The 20781-nt window shown below is 48.3% G+C and overlaps 1 protein-coding gene across 1 annotated transcript; it reads right to left on the bottom strand.

Annotated features, from left to right (window-relative positions):
- Positions 1 to 11290: 11290 nt before the first annotated feature.
- ZIC5 (Zic family member 5) lies at positions 11291 to 20566 on the bottom strand. Its single transcript, XM_053384526.1, has 2 exons — positions 19132 to 20566; positions 11291 to 14290 (listed from the first exon to the last, which is right to left on the bottom strand). Exons 1-2 carry the CDS (start codon positions 20549 to 20551, stop codon positions 13839 to 13841), a joined length of 1872 nt encoding a protein of 623 aa, XP_053240501.1. The 5' UTR covers positions 20552 to 20566; the 3' UTR covers positions 11291 to 13838.
- Between the last annotated feature and the right edge of the window lie 215 nt (positions 20567 to 20781).

Raw genomic sequence — 20781 nt, 5'->3', positions numbered from 1 at the left:
ATTTTCTCCAAGGCGCTCATGGTGGCATGCAATTCTCCCCCTCCTCATTTAATCCCCACCACAACCCTGTGAGGTAGGTTGGGTTGAGAGGCAGTGACTGGCCCAAGGTCACCCAATGAGCTTCCTGGCTGAGCAGGGATTCAAATCCTGATCTCCCAGCTCATAGCCCAACACACCAACAACTACATTTCACATGGTAACATCATTCATCTAAAAATTGTCTTCCTATACCTGCAGTACTTATGTTTATGAAATAAACAGATTTTTGAAATGGATCTTTTTCAACTTTTCAGTCTTAAATATAAACCAGTCAACTCCCAGACATAAAGAGCGGTTAATAGTTCACCTCCTTTTTAACTGTGCAGTGACTCAAGGAAGCTTCTGTGGGTCTTGAAAGTTTGCTTTACCAGCTCCACCAAGTCTCAAAACTCTTTCGGATCTAAATATGTTTGGAACCCACCCTTATACGCACTGTAATTAAACCTGGAGCAGCTAATTCACCTAGTCATTCCTCCTGCATATTCAGAATCCAACTGCATTGGTGGACACTTACCCCTATGTAATGTGTGCATGTCTCTGACTGAAACATGTCGGTGCACCATTTGCAAGAGGAGGGCAAGAATACTTATACCTTGATATACTATACTTCTCACCATGATTTATTCCTGTCTTAGAGGGGAGGTGGGCAGCTAACCCCCTACCTTATTTTACAAGAGGGGTGTAGGAACAGGATAGTGTCTTGAACCTCCTTGAATGACACCTCATATGTGTTAAGTGTTATTGCTGCTACTGCTGTTATGATTACTGCAGCTGCTGCTGCTACTACAACTAGTACTACCACTCAGGGCCGGATTTAGATTTGATGAGGCCCTAAGCTACTGAAGGTAATGGGGCCCTTTATATGTCCAGCTGTCCTTTGTCAACAACAAATTGTCACTGTTTTTTGTGTTGAATTTACGCTGTACTGTATGTAATTTATGAACCTAATAGGTATCTAAAGCCATTTGCACATAACAAAATATGTATTTTATCAAAGTAACTGTTGAACTGAAATACAATTCAGAAGTATATTAATAGTGAAATAATTATTAAGCTCTAACTTTAATTTTTTTTATTCATAACAAACGTAATAATGCAAACACATTGGCATTTGGCAATAACAAAAGTTCCTTTGAAAACACAATTTACAGTGACTCATAATTTTGGGGGGACCCCCAAGAGAGCGGGGCCCTAAGCTGTAGCTTGTTTAGCTTATATATAAATCCGGCACTGCGACCACTAGATTTACATCTTCATTTTGTTGGACTTTCTTCCTTTTCTGAAACCCCTTACTTCCGGAAAGCGCTCTGAACAGCCATTATGGCGAAAGCTCCATTCATGGGCTTAGCCAGGATTTATGTAAGGGGGGGGTAGACTTTATGTTGTATGGGGAGGCAGAACCTCCATTACTTAAGTACTTTTATTGTCTCTGAGTGGTACCGACCCGTCCTTCAAGCGCCACCACCTCTCCACCCCACTTTCCGAGCTAGCTACTATTCACACTTGAGACACCATTTTTACTACCTTCGCCGCGTTCACACAATAACAAGTTTATGGAGACCACCTGCCTAGCCTACACCTGGGCAGAACTTCTACGTGTGTGTGTGTTTAGCTAGCGCGCGCGCACACACAAACACACAGCACATCTGGGCAGAGAGGCTTCCATCCGAGGCGAGGAAGTGCGCATCCATTGGTGGCTGGCTGCGTAAGGAGTGCGCCTTCTTAATTTCCTGGACTCCAAACGAAGCCCGCGTGCCTGTTGTTTGCACAACACAAGGCTCTCCAGAAAGTGCAAACACTCAGCCATGTGTGTGTGTGTGTATTGGGCTTGTGGCTGCGTCCTTGAGGGCCCCTTCCCACAAACTCCCCCCTTCCTTCCCTCCCACCCGTATCCGTCGCTTAAATGGCGTTTGATCGCTATATTTACTTCGCCTGGAAGGTCCCGCTTGAAGATGCTAAGTGACACTTCTGCTGCGCCCGCTTTCTTTCTCCCCTCGCCTGTCCCCCTTTTACGACTGTGGGGAGAGCGCCTGCTTTGCCGAGAGAACCAGGGAGCGAAGACAAAGGACGGCGAGAGCAGCCTTCATTAAGCGCCTCTTGCAAGAAAGAAAAAAGTTGGAGACACGGAGACGAACTTTCCTGCCGGGTGTCAGTCAGTCTTTATAAGGCTCTGGCGCTGCGCGAAGGCCCAACTGGTGCTCCTTTCTCCGAGAGCCCATTCTTCTTCCACGGTGCCCACGACCAGAGAGAGCGGCCTTTTGAGGCGACGGCAGCCCCCGAGGTGCCTTGTCTGGCGGGGGAGCAGGAGGCAGAGCCTGCTGCGGGGAGAGAGGCTTATAACTCTTGTGGAACAGGGGCGCATGTCAAGACGCGGGCAGCAGGCGCAGCCGGCAAAGCAAACAAGGAAGGCAGCATAGGAGAGGCGGGGTGTTCCTAGGGATTTCTCAAAATGGGTGGTTCATGCGGGAGACCCTGGAGGGTGGGGGGCAAGGGGTGCTTCAGGGCCCCTAAAGTCATTTTGCCCTCCTGCATCTTTCCTTGCCCCCTTCCAGAACCGCCATCTCAAGCCATGGGGGTAGGGGCAGCAGCTGCCCCCTAAATCAAGTAAATCAATAAAAAATTCTTAAGTAAGGGAGGTTCTGCCTCCCCTAGCATAAAGCCTGCCCCCCAAACATAAATCCTGGCTACGCCCATGTCTCTAGCCATTATTTCAATGTCACATAATCTTCACGAATGTAGCCTCTGGCTAGCAAAACCTGACTGACAAGGAGAATATCCTTGATCAACAATCTACAAGGCTGCAATCTTCTTTTGTGACCACGACAAGTGCAGAAGTCAGACGACTCTGCTTGTGTGGCAGGAGATGTTGTTGTTCTTGTTGTTGTTGTTGTGTTTGTACCCTGCCCAACTGACTGGGTTGCCCTAGCCACTCTGAGTGGCTTCCAGCATAAATAAAAACCACAATAAAACATCAAACATTAAAAGTCTTCCCTATATAGGGTTGCCTTCAGATGTCTTCTAAAGGTTATAAAGTTTAGTTACTCAACTCCTGGACATCTGATGGGAGGGTGTTTCACAGGGTGGGCACCACTGCTGAGAAAGCCCTCCACCTGAATCCCTGTAACTTCTTGCAGTGAGAGAACCCACAGAAGGCCCTTGGAGCTGGATTAAGTGTCCAGACTGAAGGATGGGACTGGAGATGCTCCTTCAGGTATACAGGGCCAAGGCCATTTAGGGCTTTAAAGGTCAGAACCAACACTTTGAATTGTGTTTGGAAACATACTGGGAGCCAATGTAGGTCTTTCAGGTCTCACAATCATACTCCTCTCTGGGCTGTTGAGCATCAGAAACTGCCCTGATGTGAACCCGCTGCATTTGTGGGTGGGTATTTTCGGTAGACAAGCAGACATCAAGCTGCAGCCAACAAGGGGTGAACCCTGCACATGAGATCACATGGGCTTGGAGCAAGCGGGTGTTTGTGTGAGAAGGCTCCACGTGTCCTTGTCTGCTGCTTGGTGGCCTACTCTACATCCAGTGGTTGTGAAGATGCACAAATCAGCCTTCACCAATTAGGATCCTCCTCCCAGATGTTTTGGACTGCGGCTCTCATGTGCCATGCTGGCTAAGGCTGATGCAAAATGTCTGGTGAAGGATGGCAGGATCCATCTGGATGGGACTTTGGGGCAGAAGTGCATTCAGCTGAATGAGCAGAAGGACCCCAAAGGCAGCAGCATTGGCTTGTCACAGGTTGAAGACAGTGAAGTAATGCACTGCCCTCCCCCCACAATAAGTCCAGCATCTAAAATCACCTAACTGCTCCAGTGAGAGTATGTGGTAACAGAGAATGAGCTGGATGTGTGATGAGAGAGAATATTAATGTTTCTATATGTGTATAATAGAAGTGACTAGATGCCTGACTATACAAAGAAAGTGAACAGGAATACAGTAGGTGTCTCTGAATAGGTTTGCCTCTAAGGTGACTAATCCACAAGTTATTTACTTCAGAAGTAAATAAGTAAATCAATCAATCTGGTGCCACAAACTCGGTTCACTGTCCCCATTGTTAGCAAATGAATAATATGCCCAGAAGTGTTGATTATGTGTGTGTGCATGCAGATTAGGTTATATATTCTAGAACACTTCTATATTCTATATTCTAGAACACTTTTCAGTACTTTAGTATTTATGGAACAGGTAGGTAAAAGGGTAAAGGTAAAGGACCCATGGACTGGTTAAATCCAGTCAAAGGTAACTATGGGGTGCGGTGCTCATCTTGCTTTTCAGGCCGAAGGAGCCGGCGTTTGTCCATAGACAGCTTTCTGGGTCATGTGGCCAGCTTGACTAAACTGCTTCTGCCACAACGTGACACTGTGATGAGTGCCAGAGTGCACGGAAATGTCCTTTACCTTCCTGCCGCAGTGGTACCTATTTATCTACTTGCACTGCTATGTTTTTAAACTGATAGGTTGGCAATACTAAAAGCTTAGTCTGGCAAAGGTTGCATCTGGATATATATTGAACAGTATAGTGGAAAGACTTGCCAAGGCAGAAGGTGTCGACTTCATCATGGAAGGAAGGAAGGGAGGGAGGGAGGGTTTGGAGGATGTGATCCAAGAGAGTGTGACTGATCTGTGGAATTTAACTGAGGAAATGGAGAGTGTTTCAGCTTGCATGATAAAACATAAGTAAGTGGAAAGTATCAATATGCATAAGAGATGGAGAAGGGTGTACTCAGCTAGTCGGGACTGTAAGTGGAAGAGGGAACAACTTTGCTGGGTTGGACCAAAGGTCCACCTAGACCAGCCTTTTGTTCTCATAATGGTCAACCAAATAAGTATGGGAAGTGCCAAGCCCTGTGGCCCTAAGATAAGGACACAGATGAGCATGACCATTATTAATAGCGATTCCTAATTAGTGACAATATACCTCTGAGGGTCAGATGATGGGGATCAGATGCCGGTGCATTCAGGCCTGGCTGGTGAGCTTTCTGGAAGTGGGAAACACACACATTCAGGGACAGTGCCAACCCTTTGCGCGCAGAACGACCCTCCCTCTCTCATCCAGCAAAGCGACCTTGGTGTTATGAATTTGTGGCCGGGGGTGGGGGGGACTGCCCTGCGATCTTCTGGGTTTCCGTGGCCTGCTCCACCTCAAAAGAGAGAAGCAGCTTGAGGGGAGGGGTGCTCTCCTGCTCTCCTCCTCCGATTCCCTCCCCCCTCCCCGCCTCCCTTTCTGTCCTCTGGAGAGCGGCGCCTGCAAGTCTGAGTTGGAAGTTGGTGCTTTGCGGGCTGCACCTCGGAGGCAGCCCCCGCGCCCGTCATTTCAGCGGGCAACCCAGCTAAGGAGAACAAATCGCGGACAAAGGCGAGCGCTTTCCTTTCAGCCGCGTCGTTAGGGCAACCCCCAAGTATGCCGGCCATAATAAGGCCCACTTCAAAGGCTTTTTCTCCTTGAGCGCTGCGCCCGGCCGCCTCCTCCTCATCCTGCTCCGTGTGTGTGTGTGTTGTGTGTGTTTTATGAAGTCCGGCTTTCCCCCCTTTCTTTCCCCCCTTCCCCTCCTCGCCAAGCGGAATCATCTGTTTGGTTATTTTTCATCATGTTTATTTTGCACCATTCACGCCGCCTTGGCTTTAAATAAACAAAGGACAATCGCTCGCCAATAAAAGTGCCAAGGTTGGTGGAGTGGGGTGGGGGGTGGGAAACGGTGGGGCGGGGGGTGGGCGCGGAGAGAGATCGGGGAAGAGGGGTGTTTTGGAAAGTGGCAGGGAATCCTCTCTTATTTTCGTTATTCTTTTTTATTCGGGGGAGGGTGGTTTAGGGGGTATCCAAAAGGGTAGGAGAAGGCGCACTGGAGATCGACGGGTCCTCTTATTTTTCTTGATGATTACCCCCCCCCGACATATATATCCCAGATATATAAGTTTGGGAAGGAGGCCCCCCCCTTCCCTCTGGGCGCGCCCCCTCGGCGAGCTTGTGACGAAGCGCCAATTGACGTAGCTAACAGGCCATGAAACGCGAGGTCAGCGCAACTGTATCTTAATGGGGTGTCGCGAATCGGCGCTTCGTCGGAGCGCGGCGAGCGCTTTCCACGCCGGACGAGCCTGCCTTTGAACTTCCCCCGGCCGCCAGAGGCTCCGGCACCCGAGGCGGAGGTGGAGGCGACGCGGGCAGAGGAGAAGGAGGAGGGTACTTCGCGCGCGGAAAGGATCGCGGTGCGCACAACCGAGAGTCGCCTGGGGGTCCACAGCGGGGAAGCATCAGCAGGGGAATCGCTGCTCTGGCCGAGGGAGACGCAGAGGCGCCCTATTGCAGGGTGTGTGTGTGTGTGTGTGTGTGTGTGTGTGTAAGTGGGGGAGAAGAATCAGGGCCCCGAGCAGGATGGATGATTAAGTAAGTAAGTAAGTATACCGCCCTATACCCGCAGGTGTCAGGGAGGTTGTTACCACATAAAATCACAATACAGTGGTACGCTTCAGGTTACATACGCTTCAGGTTACAGACTCCTCTAACCCAGAAATAGTGCTTCAGGTTAAGAACTTTGCTTCAGAATGAGAACAGAAATCTTGCTCCGGCAGCGCGGCAGCAGCAGGAGGCCCCATTAGCTAAAGTGGTGCTTCAGGTTAAGAACAGTTTCAGGTTAAGTACGGACCTCCGGAACGAATTAAGTTCTTAACCTGAGGTACCACTGTATAAAAACACAAAATATATAACAAAAATAAAAAATAACAACCCAATAACCTACCCACCCCACTCCCCAACACATTTTTAAAGCGCCTTGGATGTTGCAGAAGGATATACACAGGTTTCCAGAAAGACAGGAGCACTCTGCGCCAGTCTGTGTCACCTCCGTGCGCCTAGAATGGATGGATAGATGGATGGACGACACGCGCAAATGTGCACAGATGCGTCGGTCCAGCAAGCTGGAGATCCGCTGCTCTGTGCTTGCAGCATAGACACACAGAAACGAGAGCAAGCGAGCGCGCAGACACGACGGCAACATTAAAGTGCAGGAGCCATCACGCACACCTCTCATCCCGGGCAACAGGTCTATATTGCCCCATCTCTGAATCCTTTTCCCCATCCAAGTCCCTTAAGTGTGACTGTAATTCTGAACATACCCACTGGCAGATCTGTTTCGAATTGCAGTGGAGTAGATTCAGTGTGGTACCCTCAAGAGCCGGATTTGGGGGCAGATGTTCGGGGCCCCACTCAACAGAATGGATAGGATGGTCCCCCAACGCAACAGTGCTGGCTTACTAAAGTAATAGGCACCGCCATCTCAAGATCCACCACCACCATTAAACCAGTCTACAATGATCTGATTCAGGGTTTCCCAAACTTGGGTCTCCAGCTGTTTTTGGACTACATTTCGCATCTTCCCTAGCTAGCAGGACCGGTGGTCAGGGATGATGGGAGTTGTAGTCCCAAAACAGCCGGAGACCCAAGTTTGGGAAACCCTGATTTAACTGAACCACTGGGTGGAGGTAGGAGCGCAGAGAGAGAAAGTGTTTTCCCTGTCTCCTCTTTAACACACACACACACACACACACACACACACACACACGTTGTTCCTGCTTGTTTGCAATAGCCTTTGCTCCTTGTAAGGTTGTGTGCACGCTGCACATCTTTTATATTTAATGACCAGGACATCGTGGTCAATGCAGGCCAGTGTCTGGCCAGGAGACACCCAGAAGCGCAGAAAAAACTCACCCTATATTCGATCGCTCAAATGCCATGCCTGGGTAGACACGTGTGAACACCGTACACGTGGCAGAGGGACTCCCTGTTATTTCGTGCATGAGCTAGTGCATTGTGCCCGTAAAACTATATAGCTCCTCGTTTGCTCTTAGGGATTCCCTCGCACGTATACCGTTCAAAATATCAACCCTCGTCCTATTTTTCAGCCAAATGTACACCTCTAACTGCCTGTAGACTCCAAGTCTATTGTTCTTCCCTTCTTCTGTAGCATGTGTGTCACCTCTTTTCTTTTGAGTTCATCGCCTGAACAACAGCGAGACACTGTGATGTAAGCCCAGGGATGGGCAGAGTTCAGGTTTGTCAGATCTACTTTGCTCCCCACCCCACCCTTCTTCTAGGAGCCCAAGATCTACCAATGTAGAGTTATAGACTATAAGGAAAGTGAGCATATTCTGAGCCCAGGGATTTGTTTTCGGTCCCAAGATCTCAGCTCACGGTTCTTTCACACAAAAGCCCCCTCCTGGTTCCTTCATTTCCGCAGCCTACTTTCAGGTAGGAAAAGTCGTTTTGTTGTTGCTGTTGTTGAGCAATCGGGAGTTAAAAGCCTTTGCCCAAATACTGCAAACCACCGAGAGATCGACCAGCCGATGCTGGTGTACCTCCTCCTACCGACCCCTGAGGCAGGCATTCAGAGTAAATAATTCTTAAAAGGAAACAAACCCACAGGCAGAGGTTTCATACTACCTACATCACAATTATTTGCCGTGGAGTCCCTTCAGACATTCAGCGGTAAGTCAACAAGTATTGAGAAATAGCGTTGTGAACCTGTCCTCCCTAATACCTAGGTGCGTAAAGTGTCTCTGATGTGGACGTGGAAAAGGTTACCTAAATTCGGTAGGTAGGAAATTCATGCGGTGGCAAAACTGCGACAGAGTGTTCACACGTGCAAAGCTGTCATTGCTGCAGTAAAAATGAACGTGTGAATCTGGGCAGCTAAATGTCAGTCGACTTCACTGAGAAACTCTGCCTTGGAAGTGCTGTAAGACGCGACGGCTCTTTCTGTCACGCTGTATCTTTTCATGGCCCCCTTCACACGTGCAAGTAATCAAGCAAGCAACCAGCTCGTGTCAATAAACCCTTCATCTGAATGGCAGAAGTCTACACGTGTGCATCTTTATTCGCCTGCCTTATAGCCATATTGAGAAATCACAAATCCCATAGAAGTCAATGGGATTCATTTCAAGTAAAAGAGCTTAGCCGAGTTGGGGCGTTACTTGGAAGTAAGCGAGATCAATGGAGCTTAAGTAAATAAACGCGCTCAAGTCAGCGTGGGTGAAATGCAAAACCGCCAATTTACTCCAGCTCCAATAACTTTTTTCCTCCTATGGGCGTGGTTTGTCGGTCGTTGCTACTTTAAAAATAAAATTTGGCAAGAAGATGAAGAATGAGCTGGGGTTAAAAAAAAACACCCCAAAACAAATCAACTCAAAATGAATTCAGACTCCGGAGATCATAACCTTCGAGCGCGATGCTTCCCTCCCTCTTCAACCCCCACCGGTAACTAAGACAAAAGTGGATCACGGCTGATTTAAAGCCTTGTTTGTGTGAGAGCACATTTTCCCCCTGCTTAGAAGAGATGAAGTCTTTGAAGATGGCCAACTTCGTGTCAATAAGTGCCTTTTCTTTGAGCCATATTCAGATGGGAAAAGTCTTGCTTGCCAATTGCCATAGAAATCTTAACGCACCATGAAGATTGCCCAAGCGCCGAGCCTTCCGTTCTGGCGCAAATTACTTTGAAGTGGCGCAAGACGTGCAGTGGTCAATTTCAGCTCTATAGACCGAGGGGAGAGGGAGAGATGGGGCGTTGGAAGGCAGAAAACAAGAAGGGGAAAACTTGTTTTAGGCTCCTCATTGTCAGATATCTTTTATCTCTGATATATTTCCCATGAATGATTCATGCCTTGGAGTAGGGTGCGGGGTGGGCTTTGTGTGCTGCCCTCCTTTTCACCAGAAACTCCGTTAGTCCACCCTTTCCCCAATCCGAAAGGTCCTCATTCTTCATGGAGTCTAAGCAACTCTTTGCAACCGGTTGCACCTTCGCCACCTGAGGCCAAAATCAACCACGTTGGCTGTGGGGAATCGTATTGAGGAACTCAACACGTGAACAGTAATGTGGACATGGTTAAGATACAAACTTAAAGGATAGTTGTATTAAGGTTCAGCAGAACTTCATTCCTGTTCACTCCTTGTCTAGCATTTTGCAGCTCCCACATGCTATCTTGTCCCATCTACACTACTTTGATTTCATCAGCACTATTTCCAATTGGTTTTAATAGCACTTTTGTTGAGAGTGGCACACATTGACGAAATGTCCACAGTGCTTAAGAGACACCTCAGTAATACTAACTTCCCTCTTCTATTGTGTGTCAATATTTAAGACAGAAGCCTGTTCTCCATCCACCCAAACTGTTATGATCCCTATTAAAATCCAAAGCTTTCCCCCCCAATTTCCTGCACCTCTTAGGTGGACGCCATTTTCATTCTAAGAGAACAAGGGTTCATGGCAAGTCCCAGCACCATTTTTTCTAGAACAATAGCACTGTTTAAATCCATATACAAATGTATCAATTCACATGAATGAACTTTGCCACACCCTCATGTATGTGAATCATAGAATCATAGAATCATAGAGTTGGAAGAGACCACAAGGGCCATCGAGTCCAACCCCCTGCCAAGCAGGAAACACCATCAGAGCACTCCTGACATATGGTTGTCAAGCCTCTGCTTAAAGACCTCCAAAGAAGGAGACTCCACCACACTCCTTGGCAGCAAATTCCACTGTCGAACAGCTCTTACTGTCAGGAAGTTCTTCCTAATGTTTAGGTGGAATCTTCTTTCTTGTAGTTTGGATCCATTGCTCCGTGTCCGCTTCTCTGTGGTTTAACCATGTCCTTTAATTTATCAATGAGATTGGCCTTCAGATTCTGGTGGATTTCTTTAGACTGCTTACAAGCAAGACCAACTTCCACTAAACATGATTTGGATGAGCAAAATCATTTGTACCAAATTTCTCATGGCAATGTATAAGCACACCTATAAAAAAAGTGAGGTTGTTGTTTTGTACTTAATGATTTCCGTTACAATTATTTTTCTTTCAAGGACAGGGCAATCACTGAATTCCTAACTGAGTACTCTGTAAGCCATTCTGTTATCATAATTTGTCCCCCAACAATAAAGCACAAGTAAAAAATAAGATTTTTTTTAAATTTTACTTTAACCATTCTTGCTTTCTTATGACCAGGTTTACAGATATGAAGGAGGTATTGCATGTTTTAAAAATATGAGGAAAAGCAGTGGCACAGCAGACAAACAGTATGTTGCTCTTGGTACCCCAAAATGAAAATCCCATTTACATGGAAGTAAGTCTATTGAAACCAAATACTTACTTCCCAGAAAATGCATTTCTGTGAAGGCATTAATTCCACATTAAACAAAATATGAAGGTGTAGTAATGGATAGTGCAATCTATTTGGTAGGAGGGGAACAAAGTGTATAAATTAAACATTTCTTTTAATTCAGGAAGAAATTTTCTAAAAAAGCTCACCAAAACATAAATTATCCTTTAAAAGTCCATGTCTTACTTCATGATAGTTTTTCCTTATTATTCAAATGGGTTTTGAAGGAGAAAAGGAATGCAATTCAAATAAACAATTTTAAGAAGTGGTTTGTATTCAAGTTCTCATTTATATATTTATAGATATAGATACTAAAATGAATGTCCTTTTTCTGTTCATGTAACAATATGATCAGGACATTTAAAGGCTTCCAGATGGACAGCACCATGCACTGTACTAAGAAACAAATATCTCTATAAACTATATTGAATCACCAACACACTGCACAGGAGACATGCAGGAAGGACCTGTTTTCACATTACATTGTTCATTCAAGTAACTTGAAAAATATAAGGACTTTCTCCCGCCCCCCAGAAAAACAACCACAGAATCATAGACAACCTATCACCAAAATTAATAATATTCTTCTTTGGTGTGCTCTGTATTCTTTAAAAAGAAATAAGAAAGAAGTTGATATCTAAAAATAAAAAAATAAATTAATTCCGCTGTACAAAATAGATCACTTCCACATACAAGTTATAACAATGACAAGACTATGTATCACAGCACACAAGACACAAAAAATCCCCACACTTTTCTACAAGCCCTGGTAATGGGTTGGTGACTGGTTACTTATTCAGTGGTCTCAGAGGATAAATTAGTGCTCTTTAGATTATCTGTAGGGTGTTTATGATGAACCAGCATTTTACACGTGAAATATGTCGTACCAACTGCATCAGAAATTGTCAGCATTCCATGACCTCACTCTATAATAGCTTGGCAGCTAGGCCAAAGGTAATCTACTCAGCATCCCCCTCCCTCCATTTTTACATTTATGACAATTTGCTTTCCCCAGTGCACTTTGGTCAATGGCACAACACCGCATAAGAAACAGGATCGCAGATGCTGAAAAAAATATAGAGAGAAGTAATTTATGAAACCTTTTGCGCATGCAAGGGTGTTAAGCTGGATCAGTAAAATATAGTATCTTCCAGAAAGTCATGTGTCACTCTTAGCATCATAACTCTTTCAACAGGGAGACTTTGACATAGTAACAGCTGTGAAGTTCACAGCACTTTTGACCTAACACTATAGGCTGGGCTTCATTCCCAAATATGCTTACTCATAAATCCAATTTACTCTGATTCAATGTGACTGGCTTGCAAGGAAGCGTGTTTAGACTCATGGCCTCTGCTATATCGCATATAAAGATAGATCTCATTTAGCGACACTCCTATGACAAGGAAAAACCATTAAGCAGTCCTGCTAAGACACGTACTAATGAGTAACACTGAAACCAGTGGGACAAATGTCTTTAGAGCACAATTTGTTGAATGTGTTAAACAACAATAATCATAGCAACTGATTTAATTCCCTCCCCTTTCAGGGTTAGAGCTTAGAAAGACATTAAAAAAAAGAAAAGGAAAGGAAAATTAAAATAATTGAGACATTAACAGTGCAATCATGTGGAGGTCTACTCAGAAGTAAGTCCTATTGAATTCAATGGGACTTACAGTCACACCAGTGTGTATAAGGTAGTGCCTAACAGTACTGTTCTTAAGTATTCTTATTGGAAGTAAGCCCCTTCAGTGCAACTTTCTTCCGAGTAAGCATGTTTAGGATAAGATGGCTAAAGAAATAAAACCCAACAAAACCCAACCCCCCTTGCTCAATAGCATTTGTGAAATCCTACACAACTAGGATTGTGACTCCTCTCTCACCCACCCAGCGTATTTACTTGGAAGCGAGTTCCATTTAAAACAATGGACTGATCTTCCATATAAGCAAATTTAGCACTGCTCTATAAAGGTGCCACCTTGAATCTTGTGATGGTGAATTTCAACATTGGTTTTAGTGCGATGCAAACTGCAACCCAAGGTCTACGTTTCAGCATTCCGTTTTGAGATTTTGAGGACTTAAGATTTCAGAGGCAGTGAACTGTACCTATACATTATCGTACACGTACATATACAGTACTTGGATGCAAGAAACCAGTTGGCAGTTTCAGAGGTGATGGCTGTGGGATAGAGGCCTAGATTGAAGAACGTGCCTTTTCAAAAATTGGTGGACAAGCTTAAGGAATCCACTCCTGGCACAGAGAAAGCCCATTAGCTTCCCAGTTACATTCATAAGCCACATTCCTCCTGCTTTTATTTTGGGAAAACTATCACACAGAACTGTCAACCTGGCAGTGCATACACTGAAGATCAAGCAACACAAAGACGAACTCCTCTGACGTCTTCCATAAACATAGGGTAGGGTAGGGATGCACAATGGATTACTGTTACAGTCCGGCTTGGTGGTTTGCTTTTTTAAAAAAGATTATTCTTTTTAATTAAAAAAGAGAGAGACACACAAGTCCAATGTCTTAATTAAATTAGTTACATGTTACAAACACCATAGGGTTTCATAATACTGAATAAATAGCCCAAATTAACCAAGATGGCATGATCGTGCCATCTTCAAAGTTCTGCCTCCCTCCCAGTTCTAATGAATAGTTCTTGTCTCAGAGTTCCTATAAATTTCTTCCTCGTTCTCTTCCTCCTCAGAAGATGTGGCATTACTGGATGGCGTATGGAGGTGGTTTGGGGCCCCAGTGGCCTGGCACACATACCATTCATTGAGATTGGTGACCTGAGGAGAAAGGTTGACAGGGCGGCCCCTGCCAGAGTCCTGGAGAGGGGACAGAGGGGCACCCAGTGGTGTCCCCGTGGGTTGGTAGCCATGAGATCCTGGGGTAGGAGAAGGCGGCGGGGATTTGCAATGGATCTTCATGTGCTTGCGCAAGGAGCTCGGATGTGTGTAAGACTTGTCACAGCCTCTGATTTTGCAGAAATATGGCTTGTCACTGGTGTGGACATGAGAGTGTTTCTTTCTGTCACTGCTATTGGCAAACTTCCTGTCGCAGCCATCAAATTCACATTTAAAAGGCTTCTCTCCTGAAAGAGAAAAACATCCATAATGGACCTCTTTGTGAAAGGAAAGGAAGAAATCCCCAAACTTTGAATTTACATGTCAAACCAAACACAGGAACAGGGGAGACAGGGACTAGAGAGGATTGCAAAACAAAGACTCAGCAGATAAATTTGACTCCAGTCTTTACCATCCCTCCAATAGCTTAACTTTTTAATCATTATTATTATTATTACTACACAGAGAGAGTGAGCAGGTTTACATTTGCTCAAAAATGTAGTCCACAATGTTAAAGAATATTTTCTAAACTGTGATCATGACATTCAGATAAACATATCCAGGACAATGGGAATGTCTCTCCTTATTCCATGCCCATATTTCTCTTGCAAATGAAAAATTTAAATGATGGATTAAAGTAGGGGCTTACACGTCCATACACGGATATGGCTTTATCTCCAGACAAACCCATATTGTCCTAATCCCTTCCCTTGTGGTTTGCAAGAGGAGATTCCCCTTTTTCTAAAATAAAAGTAGCACCTGTTTAAACACATTGCTCTCCCTCTTTTCCTTTTTTTTTAAACCATTGTCAACAGATCAGGCTCTCAAAGAGGGGCACCCTCTCTTCCCCTCCCTTCTCTGACATTCTTAGCTTTTTACAGCTTCCTCATTATTGAGAAAGCTACCCACTCCATGAGCAGTGAGCTGGCCAAGATCTCTTTACCTAGGTCTAGTTTATGCTTCAAAATAAGATGGTGAATCTGTTTAAATAGGTTTAATGTGCACCTTAAGGGTGGTTGCGAAAGCCATCCTCAGGGCCTCTCCTTCTGGCATATCTCACTGGCTCCAAGGTGTAATGCAATTCTAGGTTTACAATTATTTTCCAAGGTTCTGGAAGCAAAAAGGCAGGAATAATTTCTGCTGCCACAAGTGGACATGGGTTTAGCGTTACTTTATTTCAAAAAGGGATTTTTTTAAAAAATTAATCCCATCCATACATGGAGCCAAAAATATGCAAAAATATTAATTTTATTTATAGACTCTCAAATAAGACATCAGGAGTGCACCCCAATATTAATACATGTTTCCTAGTCAACAAGGTAATTCAGTATTTTCATCCAACTAAATCTTGAGCGTGTTTACTCAGAAATACTACACAGTTCCACTTGGCTTCCAGGTAAGCACATGTAGGATTGTGACCTTTGTTGTTTTACTGGTGAAAACAGCATCTATCTTCTCCTTTTTGGGAAAGGCAGAAGGTTTAATTTATGGCATTCCTTTTCCTGTGTAAATACAGGCAGATCCCAACTTACCAATTCAATCACAAATGCATTATTTCAACCAGAAAACGTCTCCTGGTGATATGTGGCAACTGAACAGAAATTATACAGCCTTTCAGAAGTCTCAAAAGCATTTCCAACTAAATGTTGTTGTTATAAAATGGGATAAGGATTCTGTGTACATGAAAAAGGTAAAAGATCCAAACCTCAGTGCCAAGCCTATTCACTCCGCAGCAAGTAAGGCCACTGAGCTCAGTTACTTCCAAGTAACTGTGTTTTGGATCATTCTGGTCAACATAGCCCAGTGTTGTCCTTTCAGCTGAAATATCCTGAGACAGAAGGTTGGTGTTTTGCTATTTATTTAAGGAAAGCATTTTAGGGTTACTATATGTCCTCTTTTTCCAGGACACATTCTCTTTTAAAAAATGATAGTGGTGATAGGTGTCCATAGTTAAAAGTAGAAGCCAGAATATGTGTCTTATTTCTTGCTCTTCAAAATATGGCATAATTGGGTTTGCATGTGCGTTTGTCTGTCTAGAACCTGTTTCAGCAATCGCTAACCAGATTTGTCTGCTTTTAACTTGGGTCGACTCTATTTTTTAATATATATTTAATTAAGGCCAGCAGCACTAGGTTTTGGGAAGAGGACCGATTTTCAAGGGATGCCATGGTTGCTATGCTCATACATCCCGAAGCGAGATGCCCATGCCATCCTGATGTTTATTTTGGTCTTGTCTCTGACGAAAGGTTCACGTCAGAGTTTAACCATTTGCAGATTATCTCGGTTTTAAGCCCAGAGATGCGCAGTCGAAAAGCAACGGTTCTCGCTGAGGAAAAGGTTGCTCGCTCCCTTTCGCGCGCCGAGAAAGGAAACTTCACCGCCTACTAATTCGAAGCGAGGTCGGCGGCCCTTTTCCACAAACCGCGCAAGCGGTTCAGGGCTCATGGAGGCAACAACTTGCGGCATCGATCAAGAGACAAGCCGCCGGCTATCTTTAAAAACAAAACCAACCACACGAAAGCCAAGCACAGGGCGATTCCCCCCCCCCATTGGGAGCTCAACTCGTTCTCAACCAAACAGAACAAAAAAGGGGGGGGGAGAGGAAAACTCATTTGCTTCTTAAACCCAAACATACGATCCTTGATCTTGAAACTCCGGTTCACACTTCAGAATTCCTACGTTAACACGAACCTATTCCGGTCTTAGGGGAGAAGCCTGCAGGAGAGCGAGAAGAAACCAAGAAGGGCGCGAGATTGCAAAATTACGCACAGAAATGCCGAGGTTGCTCCGGAGCGTCTTGTTCGGCTGCGCCAAATGAAGCGGGAGGCGGAACATTGTTCCTCCCGGGCCTGGGAATCAGGGACCCCTCGGTTCGGCAGGAGGAACCTCCTGGAGAGAAGGGGAAAGGGCGCCTGAAGCCGCTCTCCACGGCTTCTGGGGAGTCGTTTTGCCCTCGCCCGCAAGAGGGGAAAATGGGGCTGTTAACGGGCAATGGAGCTGCTTATGCTACAGTCAACTCGAGTTCCCTGGCCAGGGCTTCCGTGCCAGCACGTGGCCGTGGAAAGAGTTCCCCGCCGGGACCGGATCTTGCAAACCGTGCAGAAGCGTTTTGCAACCATGTGCCCCTGCAATACTGCTGCAGAAAAAACACCGAGCAGCTTTCTGCGGCGCTCCTCGGCCCCTCCGGATCTTCAGTCGTGGGTCTTTTGTCTGCAACAGGCGGTGGGGATCGGGCTGGCTTCGGATCCCCATCCAACCCTACCCGACCGACGGGCACCAGTCAGGAGGGCGCGGCGGGGCTCCAGCTATTCCCCCACCTGCAGGAGCCTCGGCCCAAAGGAACCAAATTCGGATCTTCTTCCCAGCGGCAGTAGCAAGGGCACTATGTGGGCAGCCTCAAGCGGGCGAGGCCGAGATGAGCCGAACATCGGAGTTCTTCAGCTGGAAAAGGAGCTGTGTGAATGGAAGGACGAGCTGGAAAGCCCTCGCGAGGCTTTCTTCCTGCCCCTCCTCCCAGAGCACCAGCAGGATTTTCCCCGTGCGGGAGCAGCTGCCCTACGACCACTGCAGGCGAACCAGCCCTTGCAAGTTGCAAGCATCTTTAGGAGAGGCTATAAAATTCCCAGTAAGGCACTTCCACAGCAGACTCGGCCTCCAAGGCCTAAAAGCACCGCACTCCTCTTCGCTTGCAGGACAGGACAGATCCAACCCCAACCCCACACTCCCCGGGGCTGCGTGGGAGGGGGGTGTTCAGGGCTCGCACAGATGGGCTCAACCCTGCGGATTCACCATCTAAAAATCGATAGCTTTTGCCGCCAGGGGCTATTTACATGGGAGTTTGAACAGCGCGTTGCACCTTGTCCGCCTCGCCACCCCCCTTTCCTTTTCCTTTTTTTTTTTTTTTTTTTTGCAACAACACACAATAAATCATGAAAACAATTAGGTGGAGCCCCCTCCGGCCTTTGCCCCCCCTCCCTATAAGCAGCCTCCGGTGGATAATATCTGTCTACACGCAACTATAAATCCCAACCGCCTTTTAAGTGAAGCCAAAAGGCCAGGGGCAAATCAAAACCAAGCTGTAAAAGATACAGCGCCATAAACGGAACTTCATTGAAATGGCTAGTCTGGCGGAGACACGCACAAAGGCACACCCGCGTCGCCTTCCCTTCCCATTTGTTCTCAAAGGCACTATTCCGAATCGTGCTCTAGCAGCGCTCCTTCCATCGAAACACACCTTTAAACCAACAAAAGCTTTTAAAAACCCTTGCCTATCACTTCCCCAAAAACAACTAAGGGAGAAAAACTCCCCCCAGGGAAAGTAAAATATTGGTGGTCTCAACTGAAAAGTACCCCCTCTTGAGAAACAACATGATCAAATCCCCTGACACTCTCTTTCATATATAAAAAAGAAAAAAAGCCCAAACAAATAAAAGCATGGGAGAAACTTTTTGAAAAGTGAATTGACCAGAATAAGGTTTGGGGGTTGCCCTTTCTTTCCACTTCCTAAGAGGAGGAGTACTGGCCACCATAGGTGCCGGCTCCCTGGGCCCCTTGTGCCCGAGCACCCACAAAATTCACCATGAAGGGGCCTGGCCTGGCACCCACAAATTTCGTCGCCAGGACCATGTAGGCTGCCTAGCACCCACAGCCCCGGGCACCCACGGTGCGGGGCCAAAATGGCACTCCTACTGGGCACACCGCAGGCCAACGTGGGACTCCTCCGTTCTTCCCGCTTCCGTGGGAGCTCCTAGCTATCCACAGCGCACTTAGTTTGCCTGCTGAGGAATTCTGTGGCGCCGGGAAGCCTTCCTCGCTCTCACCAAAACCGCAGCGGGCACAACGCAGAAGACCCGCGAGCCATTCCCAACCCACGCATACACAGACAACGCAGACATATCAAGGAAGACCTCTCTCTCCCGCTGCAGCCCCAAAGAGCTGGTGAAATTACTTATTCATGACAAACGTCACACGTCTGAGGGTACGTAGGAGATAGAGGAAGGAGGGAGGAGGGGGTAGAGAAAAGAAGCCAGACTCGCGCGCCGGAGAGACGCGGCCAGAGAAAGGCGCGCGCTCCTGTCGTGCCACCCACCTGTGTGCGTCCTTTTGTGGATCTTGAGGTTCTCGGAGCGCGCGAAGACCTTCCCGCAGCCGGGGAAGGGGCACGGGAAGGGCTTCTCGCCCGTGTGCACGCGGATGTGGTTGATGAGCTTGTACTTGGCCTTGAAGGGCTTCCCTTCGCGGGGACACTCCTCCCAGAAGCACACGTGGCTGCTCTGCTCGGGCCCGCCGACGTGCTCCACCGTGACGTGATTGACCAGCTCGTGCATGGTGCTGTAGGTCTGCGAGCAGGGCGGCGCGGCCGCCTCGGCCTCGATCCACTTGCAGATCAGCTCTTGCTTGATGGGCTGCCGCATGTAGCGCAGGAAGGCTGCGGCGGCAGCGGCGGAGGAGGCGCCCGCAGGGTGGTGATGGTGGGGAGGCGCGTGGTGCGCATGTGCGGGAGGCGCTGGCGCCTGTTGCAGGACCGCCGCCGCCAAGTTGACCGGGTAGCCTTGCGGCGCGGCGCCGTAGGACGCTTCGGAGGCGGCGGCGGCGGCCGCCACGGACGAAGGGCGGAAGGGCTCCACGCGCCCGTAGAACTCGGCAGCCGCCGCGGCAGCCGCAGCCACGGCCAGCCCCAGCCGCATCTGCCCGTTGAGCGGGTGGTGGCCTCCGGACGGGCCCGCCGGGTGGTCGTGCAGCCCCGGGAAGGCGGCGGCGTGAGGCTGCTCGCCGCCGGCGCCGTAGGTGCCCGCCGACGAGATGAACATGGGCGAGCTGGCCGGGTGCTGCTGCAGAGGCCGCTCGGCCCGCCGCGGCGCCGCGTACGAGGGGCTGCCGGCCGCGCCGTTGGCGCCCGCCTGCGACGACGAGGCGAAGGCGGCCTCGGCGCCGGCCGGGCTCAACTTGAGCGCCCCCGACGCCACGTGCTCCGGCCCGAAGGGGGCCGCGGCAGCCGGGTCCGAGGAGCCCAGGTCCCCCGGGTGCAAGGGCTGGAAGCCGCCACCGCTGGTGGCGCTGCTGCCTCCTCCTCCGACGCCGACGCCATGCAATGCGGCCAGGTCGGCCAAGCGCAGGCTGGGGCTCCTCTTGCAACTCAGCGCGGGCTCCATGGCGCCGCAGCCCCGGGGCCCATCCAGGCGCGAGGGGGTCGCCTGGGCCGGCCCCGAGGGGGCGGTGGCCTTCCTCCCCCTGCCTGCCGCCGCCGAGGCTGTTGCTGCCGCCGTGGCCAGCGCCGCCGCCTTGCCAAACATGGAGCGATTAAGCGGCTCTTTAACTTCTTTTGTCTGCTCCGTTTCCCAACTCGGCTGCTGCTGCCATCCTCTCCCCGCTCTGGCCTCCAGCGATTGGCAGAGCGCTCGGCACATTTGAGCGGCGCGGTTGGGAACCAGAGTTTGGAAATGTGCGCGGGTGGGATTGGAGGGAGGCCGGTGATTGGCAGAGGCCAGGCCAGCGCGATTGGCTCCCATTCAGGCCGGGCGCTCAGCGGGGAACCGCCCTCGCGCTCTTGTCTGCTTTCGCGCTCTCGCTCGCTCTCCCCACCCCCCCGACGCCCCTTTTCTCGCTCTCGCGCGCGTTTCTCCCTCCCCCCCCCAAAAAAGTTGCACTTGCTGAAAGGAAGGAAGAAGGGGAAAAAGTTAGCGCCCAGCCGCAGAGGGAGTGCCAAGCGAGCGGCGTGCCAGGGGGAAACACGCGGCGG

Source organism: Podarcis raffonei, chromosome 4, assembly GCF_027172205.1.
Source record: "Podarcis raffonei isolate rPodRaf1 chromosome 4, rPodRaf1.pri, whole genome shotgun sequence".
Lineage (NCBI taxonomy): Eukaryota > Metazoa > Chordata > Lepidosauria > Squamata > Lacertidae > Podarcis > Podarcis raffonei.
This window is presented reverse-complemented; position numbering and strand designations above follow the sequence as displayed.